The sequence below is a fragment of the Rhinoraja longicauda genome, chromosome 32 (genome assembly GCF_053455715.1).
Source record: "Rhinoraja longicauda isolate Sanriku21f chromosome 32, sRhiLon1.1, whole genome shotgun sequence".
NCBI lineage: Eukaryota > Metazoa > Chordata > Chondrichthyes > Rajiformes > Arhynchobatidae > Rhinoraja > Rhinoraja longicauda.
Window position 1 is genome coordinate 26,891,588 of NC_135984.1, and position 19,851 is coordinate 26,911,438.

At 48.0% G+C, this 19,851-nt stretch overlaps 1 protein-coding gene across 1 annotated transcript in view; it reads right to left on the reverse strand.

Moving 5' to 3' along the window:
- LOC144608649 (CMP-N-acetylneuraminate-beta-galactosamide-alpha-2,3-sialyltransferase 4-like) overlaps window positions 1-19,851 on the reverse strand; it is a 124,000-nt gene that overhangs the window by 46,151 nt on the left and 57,998 nt on the right. Inside the window, exons 7-9 of the mRNA XM_078426627.1 lie at window positions 11,276-11,335; window positions 9,405-9,505; window positions 3,101-3,161 (exon numbers count right to left, since the gene is read on the reverse strand). Of these exons, the coding sequence (XP_078282753.1) occupies window positions 3,101-3,161; window positions 9,405-9,505; window positions 11,276-11,335 (222 nt within the window). The remainder of the gene's footprint in view (window positions 1-3,100; window positions 3,162-9,404; window positions 9,506-11,275; window positions 11,336-19,851) is intronic.

The following is a 19,851-nucleotide window of genomic DNA, read 5'->3' on the forward strand; positions in this document are numbered from 1 at the left end:
GAACCCCCCACTGCCCTGACATCAATCTGAAGAAGGGTCACGACAGGAAACGTCACCCATTCCTTCTCCCCAGAGATGCTGCCTGACCCGCTGAGTTACTCCAGCATTTTGTATCTACCAAGGATCCGCAGATGCTGGTTTAAACCGAAAATAGACACTAAAAGCTGGAGTAACTCAACGGGACAGACAGCATCTCTTGAGAAAAGGAATAGGTGATGTTTTAGATCGGGTCGGGTCAGATCGGATCTGAAGAAGATCGACTCATCCATTACTAACCTGGTTCTGGATGGCCAGAGTATGGTCTGGACAAATGCTGTCTGACCACAGATCTGTCTGATCTGCTGAGTTACTGCGGCTTTATGTGTCTACCCATCCCCCTCTCAGCCTAATCCCACCTGCCCCATCCCACTCTCAGCCTAATCCCACCTGCTCCATCCCACTCTCAGCCTAATCCCACCTGCTCCATCCCACTCTCAGCCTAATCCCACCTGCTCCATCCCACTCTCAGCCTAATCCCACCTGCTCCATCCCACTCTCAGCCTAATCCCACCTGCTCCATCCACTCTCAGCCTAATCCCACCTGCTCCATCCCACTCTCAGCCTAATCCCACCTGCTCCATCCCACTCTCAGCCTAATCCCACCTGCTCCATCCCACTCTCAGCCTAATCCCACCTGCTCCATCCCACTCTCAGCCTAATCCCACCTGCTCCATCCCACTCTCAGCCTAATCCCACCTGCTCCATCCCACTCTCAGCCTAATCCCACCTGCTCCATCCCACTCTCAGCCTAATCCCACCTGCTCCATCCCACTCTCAGCCTAATCCCACCTGCTCCATCCCACTCTTCTCCACCACCACCTTCATTATCAACTGTCCCATTTTACCCCTCAACCTTAATTCCCAACAATCCACTCTCTCACCAATCTGCCATTCTGTGCATCCACAGATATTGGATGCCAGGAGTGGGTGGGTTCGATGTGCTCTTGTTGGAGATGAGTGTGGTCTGGTCAATGGACTTTAACATGTCCTTGACCAAACCTTGCTGGGTGCTTGTTGCATCCAGGCAAGGACTGATGACCTGGGCCTGTGATAACTAACCACCAACAAGCACTGCCATCTCCTTTCATACGAGATCTTCTTCATATCGTGTCCACAGCATGCTAGATATTGTGTTTCTGCCAAAACTGAACCCAACTCTTAGCAGTATCATTGTTCTCTGCAAGGTCCCCAGCTTTGCATTCGTGCTCCAGTAGAGGACGTCTCAACAGGTGCTCCATAGTTTGTGGCTCAGTGCCACATATACAGATGTCTCTATAACCCCACTTCTTGAGAGTGGCTTTACAACAACCAGCACCAGCTCACAGTCTGTTGAGGCATTTCCATTCAGCCCAGCTTGGTTCGGTCCCAGGAGAAGTTCTTCGTTGGCACTTATGGACATGGATGTGGTTGATGGGAGATTGGCTCATCTCTCTTCCCATAATGCAACTCTAGTACCCTCAGCTTCAGCATTTGGTTCAACTTCGTTGAGGAAGCTTTTCCTGGACTTTAGCCGACTCTTTGCGGATTCATGGCCGAATAGGGGATGTTGTGCATCTGTGGTCACACGAGATACCTAACCATTTAAATGCCCAATGACCAGTTTGATAGATGTTCCTTGACCTCGTGCAGTCACTCACCTCTGGACATCAGCTCTTTGGCCCGCACATCTCCTTTAAACTTTTCCCCTTTCACCTCAAACCTATGCCCTTCTGTCTCCAGTCTGATGTTTCCACTAGTGGGAGAGTCTAGGACCAGAGGTCATAGCCTCAGAATTAAAGGATGTTCCTTTAGGAAGGCAATGATGAGGAATTTGTTTAGTCAGTGGGTGATGAATCTGAGGAATTCTTTGCCACAGAAGGCTGTGGAGGCCAAGTCAATGGATATTTTAACGAGGAGGTTGACAGATTTTTGATTAGTGCAGGTGTCAAGGGTTATGGGGAGAAGGCAGGAGAATGAGATTGAGAGTGAACGATAGATCAGTCACGATTGAATGGCAAAGTAGACTCGATGGACCGAATGGCCAACTTCTGTTCCTATGACTTATGAAAACCCTCTTTCCATGATTGCTGGGCACTGCAGGGGCTTAATAAGAGTGAAAGGACAGCACAGTGACACAGTGGTAGAGTTGCAGCCTTACAGCACCAGCGATCCAGGTTCGATCCTGGCTATGGGTGATGTCTGTATGGAGTATATACGATCTCCCTGTGACTGCGTGGGTTGCGTCTGAGTGCTCCGGCTTCCTCCCACATCACAAAGATGTGCAGGTTTGGAGGTTAATAAGCTTCTATAAGTTGTCCCTAATGTGTAGGATGGAGCTAGTGTACAGGCCAGAGCACCCGGAGAAAACCCACGCGGCCACAGTGAGAACGTACAAACTCCGTACAGATGGCACCCGTGGTCAGGGTTGAACGCGGGTCTCTAGAGCTGTAAGGCAGCAACTCTGCCGCTGTGCCACTGTGAACTACCCCACAACTCCCAGCCCGACTGCAATTCACCTTCAACCTGCACAGCCTTCCTGATGAAAGCATGATCCCAAATGTGACATAGATCCACATTGCTTCTTTTTATTTAAAAATAAACTTGATTCAGCATAAACAATATATACAAAACAAAAACTTTGCAAAAGCTCTTCGTACATTCTCAGTGCCCACACATTCAATAGCGTCAAACTCAGTAGTGTCCGCACGTATCTTTAAAGAAAGTGCAGCATGGTGGCACAGCGGTTGAGTTACTGCCTTACAGCGCCTGAGACCCAGGTTCAATCCTGACTACGGGCGCTGTCTGTACCGAGTTTGTACCTTCTCCCCGTGACCTGCGTGGGTTTTCTCCGAGATCTTTAATTTCCTCCCACACTCCAAAGACGTGCAGGTTTGTAGGTTAATTGGCTTGGTATGAATGTAAATTATCCCCAGTGTGTGTAGGATAGTGTTAGTGTGCGGGGATCACTGTTGGTGCAGGCTCGGTGGCCGAAGGGCCTGTTTCCGTGCTGTATCTCAATAGTACCCTCTCGTTCACCCTGCAAACCCCTCAACCATTAAACCACAAAGGGCATAGTATTTACCTGTCAATCTCAGCTGGCATGTGGGACTTGGTTTTCATCAGAATCTGTCTGATAACCTCCTCTGGAAGAATGAGAAGAAAATGTTATAAAGATACAATGATCGCTTTCAAGCAAGCCTAAGTTTTTTCATTGATGCTCCCTGTGACCATGTGGGTTTTCTCTGGGTGCTCCAGTTTCCCCCCACACTCCAAAGACGTGCAGGTTTGTAGGTTAATTGGTTTCTGTACATTATCCCTCCTGCTGTTGGCTTACAGTGCTATCAGCACCAGAGACCCGGGTTCAATCCCAACCACAGGTGCTGACTGTACGGAGTTTGCACGTTCTCCCCATGACCGTGTGGGTTTTCTCCAGGTGCTCCGGTTTCCTTTCACACTCCGCAGACAGACAAGTTTGTAGGTTAATTTGACTTCGGTAAAAATTGTAAGTTGTCCCAAGTGTGTACGATAATGTTAGTGTCGGGGGATCGTGATTCGGTGGGCCGAAGGGGCTTGTTTCTGTGCTGTATTTCGAAACTGATCTAAATGTTTTTGGTAAGAGTTTCCGTGAATCTTTGAGTTTGCATTGGCAATTTCAGAAAGTAATCAGCAGTTGGTCAAATAATTTTAATACAATCTGCAAATATTTTTAGCCAACGTCGACACACAATTAGCCAACCCTCAAGACTAACAAATGTTTGTATAAATGAACAGGAAGGTGACTCTGCCCACAAATCACACAAGGGCTTTCGTTCGGCAAAATAACTTGTTGGAAATTAAAAATTACATATAAATGTAGGAAGCGCTACGAGCCAAAGCAAAGTGAAGTCTGGCCAAAGCAATTTCCATCATCTTCTTGTTGTTCGTTCTCTCTATTTCTCTTTCTTAATGCGGTGCATTCCTGAAATCAATTGATGAGTTTAGTTTTAGTTTAGAGGAACAGCATGGAAACAGGCCCTTCGGCCCACTGAATCCACGATCCCCACACACTAGCACTGTCGGACACACTAGGGACAATTTACAATTTTTACCAAAGTCAAATTAATCTACGAACCTGTCCGTCTATGGAGTATGGAAGGAAACCGGAGCACCCGGAGAAAACCCACGCGGTCATGGGGGAGAACGTGCAAACTCCGTACAGTCAGCACCTGTACCGACAGAGAGAATGCTGAAAGGGCAGCACAGAGGCACAACGGTAGAGCTGCCGGCTTACAGCGCCAGAGACCCGGGTTCGATCCTGAGTACAGGTGCTGTCTGAACGGTGATTGTACATTCTCCCTGTGACTGTGCATGTTTTTTCCGGGTGCTTCGGTTTCCTCTCACATCCCAAAGACGTATGGGTTTGTAGGTTAATTGGCTTTGGTAAAAAGATTGTAAATTATTCCTAATATGTAGGATAGTATTATGTGCGGGGTGATCGCTGGTCGGCACGGACTCAGTGGGCCGAAGGGCCTGTTTCCGCACTGTATCGCTAAAGTCCAAAGATGATCACTGTGTGAACTCCAGTGGTTACAGCTTGGTTTAGGCATGTTTCTGCTGTTCATTGTCCTGGTGCTTTGCATTCAATCAACATCCTGCAACTTGGTCTGTTTACATATCAGCTGCCTTTTGTAGCATTTACACAGTGAATTCTAGTATTTTACTGGGGTATGTTTGCTTATCTTCCGTCTCTCCTGAGAATCCAAGGAAATTGATGCCTGGGACAGGCCATTCAGGCTGTTGCTGCCATGTTGGGCATAAAAGATCAACCTTGCGTACGATGGACACCACAAAACGCTGGAGTAACTCAACGGGACAGGCAGCATTTCTGGAGAGAAGAAATGGGCGACGTTTCGGGTCGAGACCCTTCTTCACACAGTCTGAAGAAGGGCTTCGACCCAAAACGTCACCCATTCCTTCTCTCCGGAGATGCTGCCTGACCCGTTGAGTTACTCCAGTGTTTTGTGTCTATAGACAATAGACAATAAACAATAGACAATAGGTGCAGGAGTAGGCCATTCGGCCCTTCGAGCCAGCACCACCATTCAATGTGATCGTGGCTGATCAGTCTCAATCAGTACCCGTTCCTGCTTCTCCCCATACTCCCTGACTCCGCTATCCTTAAGAGCTCCATCTAGCTCTCTCTTGAATGCATTCAGAGAATTGGCCTCCACTGCCTTCTGAGGCAGATTTACAACTTTCTGACTGAAAAAGTTTTTCCTCATCTCTGTTCTAAATGGCCTACCCCTTATTCTTAAACTGTGGCCCCTGGTTCTGGACTCCCCCAACTTTTGTGGCAAGAACAAGAAGGCAGAATATTATCTGAATGGTGTCAGATTAGGAAAAGGGGAGGTGCATGGATACCTGGGTGTCCTTGTACATCAGTCAAGTAAGATAAACATTCAGGTACAGCAGGCAATGAAGAAAGCAAATGGCATGCTAACCTTCATAGCAAGGGGATTTGAGTATAGGAGCATGAGGTCCTACTGCAGTTGTACAGGGCCCTGGTGAGACCACACCTGGGGTATCGTGTGCAGTTTTGCTCTCCTAATTGATGAAGGACATTCGTGCTATTGAGGACGTGCAGGGTAGGTTTAACAGATTAATTCCCAGGATGGCGAGACTGACATTTCATGAAAGAATGGATCCGCTAGGTATATATCCACTGGAATTTAGGACGGGGAGGGGATCTTATAGAACGTATAAGATTCCTTCGGGATTGGACAGGCAAGATGCAGCAAAAACTTTCTCGATGTTGGTGGAGTCCAGAACCAGGGGTCACAATTTAAGAATTAGGGGTAGGACATTTAGGATTGAGGTAAGGAAAAACGTTTTCAACCAGAGAGTTGTGAATAGACAATAGACAATAGGTGCAGGAGTAGGCCATTCGGCCCTTCGTGCCAGCACACCATTCGATCTCTCTGTTCCTGCCCTCACCAGCACGAGGTACAGGTAGCAGTCCAGAGATAACCACCCTCGACGTCCTACTTCTCAGTCTTCTTCCTAACTCTCTAAACTCACGTTGCAGTATCTCCTTCCTTTTCCTCCCGACGTCGTTCGTGCCCACATGCACAACTACTTCCGGTTGATCGCCTTCCCTCGCTAGGATGTCCTGAAGCCGGTCCGTGATGTCTTGAACCCTGGCACCAGGGAGGCAACAGACCATCCTCGAGTCCCGCCTGCTGTCACAGAATCTCCTGTCCGTACCTCGGACAATGGAGTCACCTACTACTATGGCTCTTCCTGACTTTGGTCTCCCCGGTCGAGTTTCCTTGCCTGGACTAGAGCCGCCAACACGTCCGCCGCTCGGACTGGAAGCGTCTTCTGCCCCGACAGCTCCCAAGAGGGTGTACCTGTTTGCAATAGGCACAGCCACCGGGGTCTCCTGGAGTCCACGTTCACTCCCCTTTGAAACAGTCTCCCACCTTCGTTCGACCTGGACCGTTGGCGTGACAGCCTCACAGTAGGTCCTGTCCAGGAAACGCTCGCATTCCCGGATGGCCCTGAGGTCATCCAGCTGCTTTTCCAACTCCACCACACGTCCATTCAGGAGCTGCACCTGGACACAGTTCTTGCAGGTGTAGCTCCCAGAAGCTCCAGCGGTTGTCCCTACCTTCCCACATCCTGCAGGAAACACACTGCACCAACTTATCTGCCATTACTTTAGTGTCAAAAAACAAGCGTAACCTTCTCACCTCAGCCTCCTCGCCGAAGACTCACAGCCAAAGACTCGCACTTTTCTCACAGAGCACGTCCCTTGATAGTGCCACACCCCTTGTGCAAGCATTGTTTATATCAGTCACTAAATTGACTAATTGGCCAATTTACCAAGCTTTACCAAGTCTACCTTCCTATACCTTGCCTAATCGCACCTTTCAACACTATATCCACATTCATTTAGGTTACAGATTTTCCCAAACACATCCAAGTAGTTTTTTAAAGTGAAGTGGATTTTTGCCTCAACTACCAGGGGCAGGTGGTGCTAGGGTAGATTTGCTGCTTTGCAGCTCCAGAGATCCGGGCTCGATCCTGACTGCAGGGGCTGTTTATACGGAGTTTGTACCTTCTCCCAGTGACCTGCCTGGGTTTTCTCCGGGCATTCCGGTTTCCTCCCACACTCCAAACACATACAGGTTTGCAGGTAATTGGCTTCAGTTAAACAAATGGTCAACTTCTCCTAGTGTGTAGGATTGTGGGAAGTGTATGCAGGAGGATCGCTAGTCAGCACGGACTCGGTGGGCCGAAGAGCCTGTTTCCACGCTGTAATTCGAAATTAAACCAAGCTACACGAAACTACCACTTAGGGACAGAGATTCTCAGGCTCCAACCTGACCCTCTTCAGTAAATGCTGTGCCCATTTAGCTGATATTAGCATTGACCCACCAGAACCTCACCAGCCTCCGTCTTATAAACCAAGGCATTCTAGCCAGATGGGAGGAGATGAGAGAAGCAGGCGAGAAAAAGGAAGACAGAGAAAGAAAGAGAAAGAGGGGGCGGCCCAGTGGTTGCAGCGGCAGAGTTGCTGCCTTATAGCACTTGCAGTGCCAGAGACCTGGGTCCGATCCCAACTACAGGTAGGTGCTGTCTGTACGGAGTTTGTACGTTCTCCCCTTGACATGCGTTTGTAGTTTGTAGGTTAATTAGCTTGGTATAAATGTAAATTGTCCCTAGTGAGTGTTGGATAGTGTCAGTGTGCGGGGATCGCTGGTCGGTGCGGACTCGGTGGGCCAAAGGGCCTGTTTCCACGCTGTATTTCTAAATTAAACAGAGAGAGGGGGAGAGAGAGGGAGAGGGGGGAGAGAGAGAGGGAGGGGGAAGGAGAGAGGGGGAGGGAGAGAGGGAGAGAGAGGGAGAGAGAGGGAGAGGGAGGGAGGGAGGGAGGGAGGGAGGGAGGGAGGGAGGGAGGGAGGGAGGGAGGGAGGGAGGGAGGGAGGGAGGGAGGGAGGGAGGGAGGGAGGGAGGGAGGGAGGGAGGGAGGGAGGGAGGGAGGGAGGGAGGGAGGGAGGGAGGGAGGGAGGGAGGGAGAGAGAGAGAGAGAGAGAGAGAGAGAGAGAGAGAGAGAGAGAGAGGAGAGAGAGAGAGAGAGAGAGAGAGAGAGAGAGAGAGAGAGAGAGAGAGAGAGAGAGAGAGAGAGAGAGAGAGAGAGAGAGAGAGAGAGAGAGAGAGAGAGAGAGAGAGAGAGAGAGAGAGAGAGAGAGAGAGAGAGAGAGAGAGAGAGAGAGAGAGAGAGAGAGAGAGAGAGAGAGAGAGAGAGAGAGAGAGAGAGAGAGAGAGAGAGGAGAGAGAGAGAGAGAGAGAGAGAGAGAGAGAGAGAGAGAGAGAGGAGAGAGAGAGAGAGAGAGAGAGAGAGAGAGAGAGAGAGAGAGAGAGAGAGAGAGAGAGAGAGAGAGAGAGAGAGAGAGAGAGAGAGAGAGAGAGAGAGAGAGAGAGAGAGAGAGAGAGAGAGAGAGAGAGAGAGTTCCCCTGTTGCAGGTTTGGAGAAAGACTGAGCGACTGGGACAAACCCGAGACACCAGCGCCACCGTTTTGTGGTCAAGACTGAACTGCCAGGACATGCCTGAGACAGCCAGCGTCTCCTCTGAGCTCAAGACAGAGTGGCCGGGGAAAGCCGGAGACTGCCAAAGCCTCTTACCTGAGCAAAGACCAAGCTGCCAGGATATGCCCGAGACCACCAACGCCTCCTCTTAAAGCCGCAAGGCTGAGCTGCCAGGATAAGCCTGAAGCCGGCCAGAGCCTCCTCTCGTGACCAGGGTGAGCTGCAGGGATGAGCCTGCGATCGCCAACGCCTCCTCATCTGAGACCAGGACTGAGCTTCCGGGACAAGCCCGAGATCACCAACGCCTCCTCATCTGAGACCAGGACTGAGCTGCCGGGACAAGCCCGAGATCGCCAACGCCTCCTCATCTGAGACCAGGACTGAGCTGCCGGGACAAGCCCGAGATCGCCAACGCCTCCTCTCATGTGCCCTGATGATGAGGGGAAGTGACCCAACACAAGCCTGGACTTCTTGTCACTATAAATAAACCATATCATGTCGTTCACTCAACCACGAATGTCGGCGTGGTCATTGTCGACCGGCGTCATCCTCGACTCCACACTACCTAAACACTTCATAAATGGCACTATCACATCTGCTTCCACACACAGAGCCTGTCTCTATGCTGTTTTCTCTAAAGCTAAAGTAATCCCCTCCGACATCGATTAATACAAACAAGAAACCGGTTCTGAAACCTTCTGGTAAAGAAAGTTAAACCCTCACAAACTGATGGTTCATGCTTTGGATGAGGGAACTCTATCAAGTAGATTTTCAGTAAAAAAGACAAAATAAAAGCCACTAGTAGGATCCTCACCACTGCCTTTTACCCCGTATGGCAACGTCTTGGTCAGATATTTTGTTTCGTGCCACCATTCACCTTCAAGTGTCAAAAACATATTGGCATTCCGGTTAAAACTGTAAAAAAAAAACAAAGTCAAGAGAAGTATCAAAGTTGAGCAAAACAACTTTACAATCACTAGTTAGTTAATTCGTCAGTTAGTCGGTTAGTTTATTGTCACGTGTACCGAGATACAGTGAAAAGATTTTGTTGCGTGCTCAGCAGAAAGGCAATGCATGATTACAATCGAAGGTAGACACAAAATGCTGGAGTAACTCAACGGGTCTGGTAGCATTTCTGGAGAGAAGGAAAGGGTGACGTTTTGGGTTGAGATCCTTCTTCAGACAATAGACAATAGGTGCAGGAGGAGGCCATTCGGCCCTTCGAGCCAGCACCGCCATTCAATGTGATCATGGCTGATCATTCTCAATCAGTACCCCGTTCCTGCATTTTCCCCATACCCCCTGACTCTGCTATCCTTAAGAGCTCTATCTAGCTCTCTCTTGAATGCATTCAGAGAATTGGCCTCCACTGCCTTCTGAGGCAGAGAATTCCACAGATTCACAACTCTCTGACTGAAAATGTTTTTCCTCATCTCAGTTCTAAATGGCCTACCCCTTATTCTTAAACTGTGGCCCCTTGTTCTGGACTCCCCCAACATTGGGAACATGTTTCCTGCCTCTAACGTGTCCAACCCCTTAATAATTGTATACGTTTCGATAAGATCCCCTCTCATCCTTCTAAATTCCAGTGTATACAAGCCTAGTCGCTCCAGTCTTTCAATATATGACAGTCCCATCATTCCGGGAATTAACCTAGTTCAGACTGAAGAAGGGTCTCAACCTGTAACGTCACCCGTTCCTTCTCTTCAGAGATGCTGCCTGTCCCGCTGAGTTACTCCAGCATTTTGTGTCTACCTTCGATTTAAACCAACATCTGCAGTTTGTTTTCCCACACATGATTACAATCGAGCCATTTACTGTGTACAGATACATGATAAGGGAATGATGTTTAGTGCAAGGTGAAGCCAGCAAAGTCTGATCAAAGAGTTAGGTAGTTAGTTAGTTACTTAAGTTTATTTACTTTAATTTAGAGATACAGCATGGAATCAGGCCCTTTGGCCCATCAAGTCCATGCCGACCTGCGATCCCCGTACACTAACACTATCCACACACACACTAGGGACAATTTACAATTTTACCAAGCCAATTAGCCTTCAGACCTGTATGTCTTTGGAGTGTAGGAGAAAACCAAAGATCCCAGAGAAAACCCACGCAGGTCACGGGGAGAACGTACAAACTCTGTACAGACAGCATCTGTAGTCAGGATCGAACCTGGGTCTCTAACACTGTAAGTCAGCAACTCCACCACTGCCCTTGTTAGTTAGTTTAATTTATTGCCACATGTACCGAGGTACAGCGAAAAACATTTTTGTTGCGTGCTATCCAGTCAGTGGAAAGGCTGTACATGGTTACAATCATCCGTCCACATTGTACAGATACAGGATAAAGGGAATAATGTTTAGTGCAAGGTAAAGCCTAGTAAAGTCCAATTAAAGATAGACCAAGGGTCTCCAATGAGGTAGATGATAGGTCAGGACCGCTCTCTAGTTGGTGATAGGACGGTTCAGTTGCCTGATAACAGCTGGGAAGAAACTGTCCCTGTCTCTGGAGGTGTGTGTTTTTCTGTACCTCTTGCCTGATGGGAGAGGGGAGAAGCGGGAGTGTCAGGGGCGAGACTCATCCTTGATTATGCTGCTGGCCCTGGAGTGCCGAGGCAGCGTGGAGTGTCGGTGGAGTCAATGGGAGTTGGTCTGCACATCTTGCTTGAATCAATTGATGACTTACCCTGAGAGGGTGGGATCCGTGTCGAGTGTATGCCAGGGTGAGCAAGATGGGCTGCTTACACTGTAATAAAGTGGAGATAAAGTCAAGATTAACATTGTTTAGCCTTGAACTGTGGTAATAATAGATTTGCCCTCTGACCCAGACCCAGACCCCTGTGTGGCAGAGTCTGTTGGTTGTTTAAATTAATACTGACTAGCTAATTAATTTATTGCATCGTATGGGAGGCGCATTCCCAATCTCGTTGTACCCCTGTACAATGACAATAAAGATATATTGTATTGTATTGTATTGTATTGCGTTGCTCAACCGTAAGTTAATGCCACATAATGTGCAGGAGAGCTGAACTCTGGAAAACAAAGAGTTAAACATGCTTTAATGCCTCACAGTACACCAGCTAAGTCATGTTGTTATTTCAATACCTGTTGTGAACCTCTTACATGACAATACACAACAGGTGAATAAGAGGATTTCCAATGCTTTTGGGTTGAGGCCCTGCATTAGTCTATCCCCCCATTTCTGCAGATCCCACCTGAGTTCCATCACCATTTATTTTGCTCCAGACTCCAGCCTCTACAGTCCCTTGTGACTCCAAAGAGGAATTCCATGCGGAGAACAGTCCGTGTAGCAGCTTGAACAGCCGAGAGGTCTCTGCTGACCAGGGGATAGTCTGTAGTGTTTACAATGTTGCCTGATCTTCCCCTGTCTTGTTCTTTGCATCGTCTTTGCACCAACTTGTCTCTTTTGTGTGTGATGTTACGTGCCTCTGCTGCTGCTCCAAGCAAGAACTTCATTGTGCCTGGACCTCTGTGGACAGGCGTGGGGAGGAGCAAATCAAACGCGCTGAAATGGGGATGTACTGAAGATGCGGCAGACTGTGAGTGTGGACGGGGCCTCCAGACTGTGGACCATCTCCTGAGCTGTGACGTGCTGCATGACACACGCACTGTAAAGGACCTTGCGGAGGCCAATGGCGTGGCACTAAAATGTGCTCACTATTGACAAACAGCTGTGTGATGACACGAATAAATAAATAACCGTGCATGTGACAATTGACAATGTGCTTTTGAGACCTGGACTACCTGTAGTTGGCATTGGAAGGCACTGGAAAAACATCGTCAATGTTGTCTCCACAAAACCCTTCAGTTTCACTGGAAGAATAGGTGAGCCAATGTCAGCCAGCACTTGTAGGCTGATACCTCCAGCACTGGGTCCCTAGTTTTGTCTAGTTGGCTATGCTGGACACCAGGCACGCTGTTCCAGACTTCATATTGGGAAGAGATTGTTAAGTGGAGAGAGAAAAAGACGCAAGAATGTGCTCAAAACTCTCGTGAAGAAGTGAAACGACCAGAAATGTGTTCCCAGCTCTGTGATAGGAGGAGATTGTGAAGTAAAATGAGAAAACAATTTAAGAATGTGCTCAAAACCTTCTTGAAGAAGTGCAACATCCGCACTGACTCCTGGGATCTTCTGGCCCGTCGCCAAACAGATGTAGAAGGGACACCAATGATTGCGATTGAGACCTGTGAAATCATACGTAGGGGTCAGAGAGAAGCCCTGCCCAGACCAGCCACTTCTTCATGTACCTGCAGCCACTTCCTGCCCCATGTGTGGAAGTGAAAACAAGACAACCTTAATTCAGAGGAACTGCCTGAGAATAATGGTTAGCATTTAAAGAAATAATTTCACTTGGCACAAAGACACATTCCTTTACGGCATGAAGCCAGAGCAGGAAAAGTGGATTATAGGACAAATTGAAAACATCAATAAATGTCATGCAATTCCTTATATCATGTCCATGTTCATAAGTCATAGGAGAAGAATTAGGCCATTCGGTCCATCGAGTCTACTCCGCCATTCAATCATGGCTGATCTATCTTTCCCTCTCAATCCCATTCTCCTGCCTTCTCTCCATAACCCTTGACACCTGTACTAATCAAGAATCGTCAATCTCTGCCTTAGAAATACCCAATGAGGGCCTCCACAGCTGTCTGTGGCAATGAATTCCACAGATTCACTACCCTTGACAATAGCAGTGTGTCAGAATGTTCAAGAGGCAGAAAAGCGAGAAGGATCTCAACCCAAACTGTCGTCCGTCCATTCCTTCCACGAATGCTGCCTGACCCATTGAGTTCCTCCAGTCCGATGTGTAGTCCTATTCTTCAAAACTCTATCCAGTCTGGAAAGGTTCCTGAAGACCAGACGATGGCAAATATGGTTTCATTATTACAGAGAGGAGGGTAACAGAAAAGAGAAAACCACCAAAGGGTTAACCTACATCAGTGGTGTTGAAAATAACTGGGAAACTATTATAAAGAATATGGCATCAAGACACTGAGGAAATTGTGATATGATTAAGAAACATGTGTAAGAAATGGAAAGCTATTGTCCATTGAAATCTATCAAATAGAGCATATGAAGGTTTTGATATTGGTTTATTATTGGTTTATTGGTTCATTGAATGGTGGTGCTGGCTCGAAGGGCCGAATGGCCTACTCCTGCACCTATTGTCTATTGTCTACTATTGTCATACGTACCAACATTAAAAACCTTGTTTTCGTGCTATCCAGTCAAATCATGCCCTTGATGAGTACAACCAAGTCCTGCACAAGTACAACACGAGGTGCAGAGAGAAATGCCAGAGTGATGTTACAACAAACTGTGGTGTTACCACAGAACATGTCTCAGTTTGGAGGAGGTGCAATTGAACCTCTGCCTCACATGAAAAGACTGTCGGGGTCCTTGGACGGAGTCGAGGGGGGAGGTAAAGCAACAGGTGTTGCAGCTCCTGTGGTTGCAGGGAAATGTACCTGGGGAGTAGCACCTCCTCCAACCTCATCTACTGTATCCGCTGTTCCAGGTGTGGACTCCTGTATATCGGCAAGACCAAGCGCAGGCTCGGCGATCGTTTCGCTGAACACCTCCGCTCAGTCTGCCTAAACCTACCTGATCTCCCAGTTGCTCAACATGTTAACTCCCCCTCCCATTCCCAATCTGACCTTTCTGTCCTGGGCCACCTCCATTGTCAGAGTGAAGCCCAGTGCAAATTGGAGGAACAGCACCATATATTTTGCTTAGGCTACTCACACCCAAGCGGGATGAACATGGACTTCTCTAACTTCAAGTAACCCTTACTTTCCCTCTCTCTCCATCCCTCCTCTTCCCAGTTCTCTGACCATGCTGACTGTCTCTGATTACAATTATCTCTGTTTGCTTTGTTGTTACCATCTCCCAGCTAACAATGATCTAGTCTACATTTTCATTGATCTCAATCCCCTTTGTCTTGTTTTCACACCTTATACTTCCATATCTCTGTATCTCCCTCTCTCCTGACTCTCAATCTGAAGAAGGGTCTTGACCCGAAACATCACCCAGGTTAATTGGTCTCTGTAAATTGTCCCCAGAATGTTGGGGAAGATGTGAAAGTGGGATAAAACTAGAACATGAGGGGTGATTTTGTAGAGGTGTAGAAAATCATGAGAGGAATAGATTGGGTAGATGCAGAATAGGTGAATCAGGGATCAGAGGACATAGGTTCAAGGTGAAAGGGAAAAGATTTAATAGGAATCTGAGGGGTAACCTTTTTCACACAAAGGGTGGTGGGTGTATGGAACAGGCTGCCAGAGGAGGTAGTTGAGGCTCAGACTGTAGATTGTGCATGCTAGTTCACCTTCACTATATATATATAGCATCACATTCACTATGCATGCTGCACATTCCACACACGATCCAGTCCGGATCTTCACTCCCACCTTGACTATGTACGCTGCCGGTCGCTGCCTTCCAGGCGGACCGCGACCAGACTGTGAAGACGATAGCACTTATTGTTACCTCCGCTTCATATCATATCATATATATACAGCCGGAAACAGGCCTTTTCGGCCCACCAAGTCCGTGCCGCCCAGCGATCCCCGTACATTAACACTATCCTACACCCACTAGGGACAATTTTTACATTTACCCAGCCAATTAACCTACATACCTTAAGTACAAATAAAACTATGAGTTGCAACTCTTGTGTATTGGCATGAAAACACAACACAGACTATCCCAACATTTAAGAAACAGTTAGACAGGTACATGGATAGGACAGGTTTGGAGGGATATGGACCAATTGCGGGAAGGTGGGACTAGTGTAGCTGGGACATGTTGGCCAGTGAGGGAAAGTTGGGCCAAAGGGCCTGTTTCTACTCTGTATCACTCTATGACTCTATAACTGGTGTGAATGTGTCGGCATGGACTCAGTGTTTCTATGCTGTAACTTTCAAAAAGGTTGTCCTTTCAAATCTTCCCTTCCCAGCGTACACTCTCCAGATCACCAATGGTCGGCATGGGCTTGGTGGACAGTCGGGCCTATTTCCATGCTGTATCTCAGAGAAACTAAATTTTCTCAACTATTTTTTGGGTGACGCTGGCTTGGGAGAGGTTGCTGACGTAGGTTTGCTTATCTGCCAGTGGAACAGAAGGAACTTGTGGAGACAGCAGTGGTGGTGCCTCCTCAGTACCTTGAAGTGATCGCTGTTGATAGGTTTGAGTTTAGTTTATTGTCACGTGTACCGAGGTACAGTGAAAAGCTTTTGCTGCGTGCTAACCAGTCAGCGGAAAGACAATACATGATTACAATCGAGCCATTTACAGTGTGCAGATACACGATAAAGGGAATAATGTGAATAACGTTTAGTGCGAGATAAAGTCCAGTAAAGTCAGACCAAAGATAGTCCAAGGGTCTCCAATGAGGAAGATAGTAGCTCAGGACTGCTCTCTGGTTGTTGGTATCATATCATCATATCATATATATACAGCCGGAAACAGGCCTTTTCGGCCCTCCAAGTCCGTGCCGCCCAGCGATCCCTGTACATTAACACTATCCTACACCCACTAGGGACAATTTTTACATTTACCCAGCCAATTAACCTACATACCTGTACGTCTTTGGAGTGTGGGAGGAAACCGAAGATCTCGGAGAAAACCCACGCAGGTCACGGGGAGAACGTACAAACTCCTTACAGTGCAGCACCCATAGTCAGGATCGAACCTGAGTCTCCGGCGCTGCATTCGCTGTAAAGCAGCAACTCTACCGCTGCGCTACCGTGGTAGGATGGTTCAGTTCAGAAGATGGTTCAAGTGTCAGGATAGAGGGCATAATGCAACACTGTTGTCCATTGAATCATGAACATTGAGTCCTTATCCTCAAATACTCCTGTCCTCAGCTAACAAAAGGCCACGTAGCTGTGAATTCCATCTTCAACATTAGGTCATGTCATAAGTGATAGGAGCAGAATTAGGCCATTCGGCTCATCAAGTCTACTCCCCCATTCATTCATGGCTGATCTATCTCTCCCTTCCTCCTAACCCCATTCTCCTGCCTTCTCCCCATAACCGCTGACACCCGCACTAACCAAGAATCTATCTATCTCTGCCTAACATTTGCTTTTGCAGAAATGTGACTTGTGACAGATGGGGAATGGGTCTCATTTTCCAAGCCACAGAGATACACAACTCTGGACCAGCTGTGAATTGGAGAAGGTTCTCGGCACACAACTAAAGCTCACTAGGTAAAGAAGGAACCTCCAAGAACTTTCCCTGATACAGTAACGTGTACCAATGTATAACGTCAAATCATACTATCCACGAGGACAACCAAGCACTCCACAAGTACAACAGGTGGAGCAAAGAGAAAAATGCCAGTGAAGAATGTGGTGTTACAACATACTCGCATTGCAGTTCCACTGAAAATGGCCACGGATCGCAATGAGGTAGGTTGGAAGATCACGACTACACCTTAAGGAATTGTTCAGTGTTGGAGCATGTGAGATATGTAGGGTAATGTAGAGAGAAGTACTGCCCTTCCTCCTCTTGTACTTTCAGATGGTACATGGTGTGGGCACATGGGAGGTGGTGTAAGGAACCTCAATCAGATGCTTACTGAATCCTGGAGATATACACATACATATATAACAATGTGCAGGTGGAGATAGGGTAGGTTGGCGTGCAGGCACTGGTTTAGTTTAGTTTAGGTTGGAGATACAGCACAGAAACTCTCCAGGGCTAAATCACTTGTCTTCCAATTTCTGGTGCAAATCTTAAGTATATACTGTATATATTAATAGCATCATTTGCATTACTTGGCAAACTGGATAGCATGGACAGTGGGAAGAAACTGTCCCTGAACCTAGAGGAACCCTGTATGTGTTTCCAAACTTCTGTATCTCCTGCCTGATGGGAGAGGGGGGAAGACAGAGTGATCGGGATGAGACTGGCCCTTGGTTAGGCTGACGGCCTTGCGGCAGCAGCGTGAAGTGTAGGTGGAGTCAGTCCATGGAAGGGAGGCTGATTTGTGTGATGGGCTGGGCTACGTCCACAGCTATCCGGCCCACTACAGTGGTGTCATCTGCAAACTGAATTGGATTGGGGTTTGGCTGCACAGTCGTGAATGTACAAGGATTAATGTAAGGGGCTGAGAACGCATCCTTGCGAGGGGCCAGTGTTAAGAATGATCACGGAGGATAATTTGTCACCTAACCTCACCGACTGTGTTCTGTGGATCGGAATGTCGAGGATCCAGTTGCAGATGGGAGTGCTGACTCCAAGTTCCATGAGTTTGCAGATGAGCTTGGATGGGATGAAGGTATTGAAAGCAGAGCTGTAGTCTAGGAAGAGTCTCATGTCGGTGTCCTTGTGCAAGTGTTCCAGGGAGGAGAGGGCCAAGGAGATGGCATCAGCCATGGACCTGGTGTGGCAGTAGGTGAGCTACAGCGGATCACGGCAGCTTGCTAGACTGGAGCTAATGTGTTCCACAACCAGCCTCTCCAAGCGATTCATGATGGTGAATGTCAGGGCTACTGGACGGTAGTCATTAAGGCATGAGATCTTATGGAGCAGTCCACTGACACGTCATCCATTTCCACAGACAAACAACTGAACAACTTTCTGTATCGGATCTTCCGGCTTCACTTTCTGTTTGTAGGCCGGGAGCAGAAGCACAGCTAGATGATCAGAATTCCGGAAATGTGGCGGGAAAATGGAGCGGTAGGTGTTTTTATGAATGTGTAGCAGAGGTTGAGGGTGTTCTAGCCCTTGGTGGAACACAAGATGCACTGATAATAATAATATCTCGGTAGTACGCTTTTGAGGTTGGCTTGATTAAAGTCTCCGGCTGCAATGACCTAGGCTTTGGGCTGTTTTGTCTCAAGGCTATTGGCAGCAGAGTATGGTTCATTCAGAGGAAGTTTGATGTTTGCACGGAGGGGGAGGGGGGGGGGATGCAGATTGCTGTCAGTATAGCTGAGGTTATTTCCCATGGCAGGTAGTTGAGACAGCACTTCACTGTTAAATAGTCCAGGTCCCGGGAGCATGAGCTCGTAATGACCGCCACGTCTGAACACCATGAGGTGTTGATTAGGAACCAGAGGCTCCACCTCCAACCTTGCCCGAAGATGCCATGTGGTTCCATGAGGGAGACGCCCTCGGGCTGAACGGCACAGTCAGGTGTGTCAGGGTAAGCCGTGTCTCCGTGAAACGGTCCACACAGTCGTCTCGCACCGCTAGAGGCAGGTAACACGTTCCCAATGTTGGGGGACTCCCGAACCAGGGGCCACAGTTTAAGAGTAAGGGGTAGGCCATTTAGAATGGAGATGAGGAAGAACGTTTTCACTCAGAGTTGTGAATCTGTGGAATTCTCTGCCTCAGGAGGCAGTGGAGGCCAATTCTCTGGATGCTTTCAAGTGAGAGTTAGATAGAGCTCTTAAAGATAGCGGAGTCAAGGGATATGGGGAGAAGGCAAGAACGGTGTACTAATTGTGCATGATCAGCCATGGTCATGGTGAATGGTGGTGCTGGCTCGAACGGCCGAATGGCATACACCTGCACCTATTGTCTATTCTCCATTCTCTAAGATTGGTTCCTCTGACTTTAAGTTCTGCCTTTCATTGAGTTTTGATCTTCAAACGCTTGTTTCCTCAGTCGACCAACAGCCATGCTGTGGTGCATTCCATCTTCGACATCTGCCTTCGACATCAGAGATGTGACTTGTGAAATATGAGCAATGAACCACTATTTCCAGACAACAGAGATACGCAACTCTGGACCAGCTGAGAATTGGAGATTGTAGGCACAAAATGCTGGAGTGGCTCAACAGGACAGGCAGCATTGCTGGAGAGAAGGAATGAAAAGATCTAATACTGAATAAGGAAAGGGCAAATTGGAGAAGGCTGGAGGCACACGAATAAATGTGTGACTTGTGCCCTCTGGATTATGAAGGCTCTTCTGAGACATTTGCCCCTGCAACGCTAAAGGGTCTGTTCAATGTTAGAGCCCGTGAGATGTGCAGGGTAATGTAGAGAGAAGCACTGCCCTTCAGATGGTACCTGGTGTGGCATCTGGGAGGTGGTATGAGGAACCTCTATCAGATGCTTACTGAATCCTGCAGATAAACACATACATATATAACAATGTGCAGGTGGAGGTAGCGTAGGTTAGGGTTCAGACACTGGTTTAGTTTAGTTTGGAGATACAGCACGGAAACAGGCCCTTCAGCCTGCCGAGTCCATGCTGACCAACGACCCCATGCACTGGTACTA